The 6,793-nt window shown below is 35.3% G+C and overlaps 1 protein-coding gene across 2 annotated transcripts; it reads left to right on the top strand.

Annotated features, from left to right (window-relative positions):
* Positions 1 to 529: 529 nt before the first annotated feature.
* Positions 530 to 6,235, top strand: LOC118054078 (peptidyl-prolyl cis-trans isomerase CYP59). Of its 2 annotated transcripts, none has more exons than XM_035065522.2 (14): positions 530 to 747; positions 968 to 1,072; positions 1,269 to 1,386; positions 1,519 to 1,569; positions 1,812 to 1,903; positions 1,989 to 2,088; positions 2,650 to 2,772; positions 2,865 to 2,942; positions 3,071 to 3,117; positions 3,212 to 3,267; positions 4,722 to 4,762; positions 5,002 to 5,101; positions 5,409 to 5,547; positions 5,624 to 6,235. In XM_035065522.2, the coding sequence occupies exons 1-14, from the start codon at positions 650 to 652 to the stop codon at positions 6,096 to 6,098; spliced, it is 1,623 nt and encodes a 540-aa protein (XP_034921413.1). In that variant the 5' UTR covers positions 530 to 649; the 3' UTR covers positions 6,099 to 6,235. The 2 variants fall into 2 exon arrangements, with proteins under 2 accessions (XP_034921413.1, XP_034921411.1); XM_035065520.2 differs by having other exon boundaries at positions 532 to 747; positions 5,002 to 5,107.
* The last annotated feature ends 558 nt before the right edge of the window (positions 6,236 to 6,793 follow it).

Raw genomic sequence — 6,793 nt, 5'->3', positions numbered from 1 at the left:
AGGAAAAATTGCAGAAAAAGGAAAGAAATTGCAGATTGGGGGTACTGTTCACAAAACACAAATGGAAAGTATCATGCTAATTAATTCAAATGTGGGGCGGTTTCATACATAGATTGCAACGGCAAATCATACCTTGTTTTTTTTTTTTTAATAATGTTTTCATGATCAAATTAATTTTTTTTTTAAATAACTATTACAATCCTAATTTGCGAGAGGATATACACTAAAATTGCTACAGTAAAATGACCATATGGCTTATTATTATTATTTTTTTTTTGTTAATTAATAAGCCCGAGTTGTTTTGAAGTTGAGAGTTCAAACGTGATATGGGCTCCTTCTTTCTCATTTAAAAACAATCCCAAATGAATTGTATCTTTAGACAACAAGAATCATCAACAATTAGAACTAAACCCACAAGCAAACCCAATGGATACAAAATAGACCCAACTCACATAAAATGGTTTGAAAACGTCGGTCCGGGTTTAGCCCATTTTAACAGTACTCGACCCAATCAATCTTTCTCGGATCCTAGAGGAACCCGCTCGAGTTCGAGAGATCTCTTTTCTTATTTTCCCTTCTCAGCTCAGTCTCGCTTCGCTTGCTATCTTTTCTCAGCAACCAAACACAGACTGTCACAGAGAGAGAAAATATGTCAGTGCTAATAGTTACAAGTTTAGGTGACATAGTGGTGGATTTATACGCTGACAAGTGCCCGTTAACCTGCAAAAACTTCTTGAAACTTTGCAGGTAAGTCCCTTTTAATTCCATAATCTTAAATTGCTCTATTGTAGCTAATTTTTTTTTGCTATTTCTTCATGTAGATCATTTAAACTTCTGGGTTTCAAGAACTTAATTCTGGGTCTTGACAAAAACTGAGAAATTTATCAACTTTGAGCAAAATTTTTGTATCTTTGAAGTGCTTCGGCTATAAAATTTGATATTTTTGGTTTTGTATTTGCTGATTCAGGATTAAGTATTATAATGGTTGCCTATTTCACACAGTCCAGAAGGATTTTACTGCACAGACTGGTGACCCTACTGGTACTGGAGCTGGTGGCGACTCGGTCTATAAGTAAGAGTCTTAAATGCATTGATTATATACTTGAATGTTGATGACCTGACTAGGTTTTACTAGTATTTTGGAGTATTTTTTTATGGAGTTTTACTAAATCTTTTATGGTTGTTCATGGTTTTGGAAATCTAGTTGTTTGGTAATTAATAAGTAAATCCGGTTTCTCATGTAACGTTACATGTGGTGGTTATTTCAGATTTCTATATGGCGATCAGGCTCGATTTTTTGGCGATGAAATTCATCTTGATTTGAAACATTCAAAGATGGGAACTGTTGCAATGGCTAGTGCTGGGGAAAATTTGAATGCTTCTCAGGTATGTAAGAGTCTTAAACATGATAAGACTTGTTTTCCTTGCTTGATGGTTAACGGGAAGCAATCTTTTTCACACTTCTTAATTTGCATATGTGTTTTAGATGTATGATTATAAAACTGTTCTTGTTTTCAGTTCTATTTCACTCTACGTGATGATCTGGACTATCTTGATGGGAAGCACACTGTAAGTTCCCAATCTACCCCCCCCCCCCCAAACCACCAGTGGGATAGGATATGAATCACAGCACACTATTAAGTGTGAAGAGGATTAAATGAAGTGGTTTATGAGCTGTTAGCTGTTATGGAAATAAGAAATTACATCGGTTGGTTATTTGGTCAGGATGGTTCCTTGTGTACCCCTTAAGAGGAACTTCTCTCTGGCTTCCAATTCTCTATGATTGTCACAAAACTGTTTCTCTGCTGTAGGTATTTGGAGAGATAGCAGAAGGACTTGAAACTTTAATGAGGATAAATGAAGCTTACGTGGATGAAAAGAATAGACCTTTTAAAAATATCAGGTTGGTTCTTCTTCAAAATGCACTTGTTGTTTAATGTTTGATTATAATTTCTGGATAGTAACATGTGCCCATTGTCTTTGATCAGAATCAAACACACTTATATACTTGATGATCCTTTTGATGATCCTTCCCAACTGGCAGAATTGATCCCTGAAGCTTCTCCAGAAGGAAAACCAAAGGATGAGGTGCTAGTTGATGCTCTTCAAAGATAAATGATTTTGAACTTTATACAAACTAGTTCTCGAGGTTGCATGTGGCTCAGAAGGATGGGCAGACCTGGTTTATCAAATGTTTATGCATGGTATCCAACAATTAAAAAGAAATTTGTCTGTGAACTATTCACCATCAGAGTGAATAGCAGTGGAAGTAAATGGCAAATCCTTGAATTGGAAATGATGTTGATCTCGTCTAACAACATCAACACTTAATGTGAAGGAATATTGATTGGTAATTTGAATACTAAACAAAAAAGCTTCTGAAGGCATATAAATTTAAAGCAAAATAAAAAGAAGAAATGGAATGATAGATCTGAAAAGAGGTGAAGGCAAGGAAAGAGTAACGTCAACTCAGATAGATAAATAGTATTAACCTGATGATTTGATATTAGAGATATGAGACAATTTTGATCAAATCATGTTTAAATCTGTATTCTTGCTTTCATGTTCTTTTCAAAACTTTTGGTCTCAGTGATAATTTTGCTCATCTCACCAGTTTCCTACCTTAACAATGCATATTATTGAAACTAGGTTGATGGTGACGTGCGGCTCGAAGATGATTGGGTGCCCATGGATGAGCAATTAGGCACAGCAGAGCTAGAAGAGGTTCTTCGGGCAAAGGAAGCACATTCTAGTGCAGTTGTGCTTGAGAGTGTAAGGATCTATACAGACAATAATCCAATCATTCAAATTCCATCTACATATTAATTCATTCTTTTTTTTTTTTTTTTTATCTTGTGTGACAGATTGGGGATATTCCTGAGGCTGAGACGAAGCCTCCTGATAATGTCCTATTTGTTTGTAAACTAAATCCAGTTACTGAGGTGAGTCTTCTGTTTTCCATTTCTGTGGTACGGGAATCTATGAGTTAGCTTCTCGTGTCTTTTTTCTTATTTCTTACTGCAGTTGTCATCTTAAAGCCTTGTTGAGTTGTTCCAACTTCTTGGTGCAGGATGAGGACTTGCATACAATCTTTTCACGCTTTGGAACTGTTATATCGTGAGTAATTGGAACCCATAAAAAAAAAGACAATTATGTTTTTAAGCTTTCATTTGTGAGAAAAATAGAATGCTCATCATGTGGACTATGGCAGGGCTGATATAATTCGTGATTATAAGACTGGAGACAGCTTATGTTATGCATTTATAGGTGAGTGGAATCTTGTCATCTGCACTTTTCTACTAATTTTGTCTGTTGGTGGGTATGTCCTCGTAGATAGACCATCTTGCTAGGAAATATGTGTTTGTTTACTTGTGGTTCATGGAGCATTAAAATTTCAGGACCTTTGTCTCTCACACTTTTGTGCCCGCGCTGATATTTCCTCTCCTCTTCGGTCACTTGCACTAGTTCAAATTTGATTTTGAAATCCAATATTATAGGACTGCATTATGACTTAAAAAATGACATGTAATAAAGTTGCTACCTTAATGTTCTTTAATATGCGGGACATTGCTTGTATATTACTGGTTTAAGAGGAGTTGGGATTTATTCAGATAGTCAGCTACCCTAATTTTCACTTGACTCTTTAAAAAATGTAACCTTAAGGCTAAAATGAAGAAAAATGACGAATAATAGAATCAAGTATTTTCAGACTGATTCTATTGATAATTTGAATGTGTTCTGTTGGTAGGTGTGCCCTTATAGATAGACCATCTTGCTAGGAAATATATGTTCTTTTACTTGTGGTTCATGAAGCATTAAGATTTCAGGACCTTTGTCTCTCACTCTCTTGTGCCCGCCCTGATATTTCCTGTCCTCTTCAGTCACTTGCACTGGTTCAAATTTGATTTTGAAATCCAATATTATAGGGCTGCATTATGACCTAAAAAAATGACATGTAATAAAGTTGCTACCTTAAATGTTCTTTCATATGCAGGACGTTGCTTGTATATTACTGGTTTAAGAGGAGTTGGGATTTATTCAGATAGTCAGATACCCTAGTTTCACTTGAATCTTTAATAACTGTGACCTTAAGGCTAAAATGAAGAAAAATGACAAATAAAAGAATCAAGTATTTTCAGACTGATTCTATTGATAAATTGAATTTCATGGTCCTTTCAGCACTGCTCTATTCTCAATTAACTAATTATGAGAATTTTTATTGGCCAAAGTTGGTAATCTTAGAGCCATTTTCTAGGTTTCTCTGCAAGTTTTTTGTAACTTATTTAGTACTTGGATGAGCCAAAAGTTATATGCAGATGGGGAGAAAAATTGAGCATATGCTGGTTTTTTTATAGTTCTAAAGACTCACATGCCACACTAACAGTTTATGCAATTCTCCTGAAAAGTTAAAATTTATTATGAAAATAAGCTCCAGACTGATTTCTTCATGCTGGAGAATGCTAGCTACAATGATCAATAGCCTATTTTTGAGATGATATACTGCTGTGTGATGGAATGCATCATTTATCATCAACATCAACTCGTCTCATCTTTGTCTAAATCTGTGTATTTGTTGCATATGTTTAGGTTTCTTTGTTTTCTATTGATGAACAGTGATAAAATTTTATGTGATCTTTGTATCTTCTTTTTGGCATGTTAAAATATGATCCTTGTACTTTTTGCTGAATTAAGTATAATTTTTATTTTTTTTTGTCAACCAGAGTTTGAGACCAAAGAGGCATGTGAGCAAGCATATTTTAAGGTATTTGAAAGATTGAGAAAATCTGTTTTTGTCAGAGAACTTGATTTGTATTTTTCTTTCTGCATATCTGATTATTCTCGGGTGCCTTGTTTAAATAAGTTCACGGTTCCTAGTGTATTATAACAGTTAAAACTTGATTCAAACTTTAAAATATTTTTTGTGAATGTCATCAACTAAATGTATCATGAGGTAATTTTTGTTTTCCAACTGAAACTTTTTATTTAATTGTTTCATGGCAGATGGATAATGCTTTGATTGATGATAGAAGGATTCATGTGGATTTTAGTCAGAGTGTTGCAAAACTATGGTCTCAATACAGGCGAAAAGACAACCAACCGGGTAAAGGTGAAGATTGCTATGTGATTAACATTTTGTGTATAAAACTTACGTTGGGAGCAAAAGAGGAACATAATAAAGAATAAAAACCTGAGTGTAAAAGAACCAAATGAGCATAAATGTAGCAATCCCATATCAGTATTGGAAGATTATAAAAGTGCATAATGAGCTAGAAACAACCAATTGCTTTCTGTAGGAAATCTGCCAAATATAAACAGACTCTCAAAAGCCCCATCACTGATCATCAAATAATCAGATAAGCATATGCTTATAACATAATTGTTGCATTTACATTCTATCTTAATGACAGCTGGAAGAGGTTGCTTCAAATGTGGTGCTGTTGATCATATGGCGAAGGATTGCACTGGTGATCCTGCTAGCAAACATCAACCTTCAAAATACATCCTGAAGGACGATAATATGCAGCGTGGTGGAGATAATAATTCGAGGTTAGTAATAATCTTGCATTTTTCCCTTTTCCTCCCTCCTTGTATGTTTGTTTAACAGGGAAACAAACTTTTGTAGATATGAAATGGTATTTGATGGAGACACTCCAGAAAGTCCAAGACAGGGAAAGAGACATGGACACCGTGATCCGGATTACCAAATTGATGGAGAAAAGAAAGATAGAAAAGAGAGGTACAGGCAAAGTGACAGAGAAAGAGGACACAGACAGGACACTCGGTACCCTGAAAGTAAAGGAGGAAGTCGATATCCTGAGGAGCGACTTGATAAAGAAAAGTGTATGGATAGAAGAAAAGACCGAGACGATCGAGATTACAGAAAGAGAAGTTCAGATAGTCTAAGAGATTATGATAGCCATAAAGACCATCGAGATTACAGAAAGAGAACTTCAGATAGTTATAGAGATCATGATGGTCATAAAGACAAGAGGGACGATCGAGAACATAGACGTCGAAGTGCAGAAAATGATGATGATCCTGAATATGATCGAGATCGGAGGAACCGGGATGACAAAAGGAGTCGAGCTCTAAGATGATGCGCAGTGCTATTGTGGCATTGGTTTTGTAGTTCTTGGTTCCGAAACTAAAGCATTAATGGATGTTGTGCCAAGATGATTAAATTATTCTGCGATAGATTCTTTTCTGTTCGAGTGACAATTCTTTTTCTTTCTCACATTAATCTTCCGATCATGTTTTTACTTTTCCTTTACACTTTTAGAAATTATACTTTACATCTCGAGTTAAATCCAAATCTTAAAATATGATAAAATAATTAAATTATCATCATATATAATAATATAACATGAACTCCATAAATCTTTTCCCTTTGTCTTCTATGCTGGTCACCGACTTCTCCCATCTCTATGTCATTGACCACCACTATAAGCTTCACAACGGTGTCAAGGTAAACCTCTGCAAATTGATGCATTTTTTTTTTTTTTTCCTCTCATTAGCCACCGCCAATCCCAACTCACCCCTTCACTGGCTTTGTCATATTGGAAACCCTAGAATTTTCCCAAGCCACCAATTATGTTATTTTAAATGGAAGTGGTGTTTGTTAAGGTTGGCTTCATGAAAGCAAGCAAGTTTAGCAAAAACAGAGATGGAAAGAGATGGGGTTTGCCCAGTCATTGTCAGATCAATTCCCACTCAGTATTTAATGGGAATGTCATCTTCAATTATGCAACGAAAGTGAGTTGATGGAGTAGCCAATGACATTGAGTTATGCATG

Source organism: Populus alba, chromosome 5 (genome assembly GCF_005239225.2).
Source record: "Populus alba chromosome 5, ASM523922v2, whole genome shotgun sequence".
Classification (NCBI taxonomy): Eukaryota; Viridiplantae; Streptophyta; class Magnoliopsida; order Malpighiales; family Salicaceae; genus Populus; species Populus alba.
Note: the sequence above shows the minus strand (reverse complement) of the source record. Positions and strands in the feature narration are given on the sequence as shown.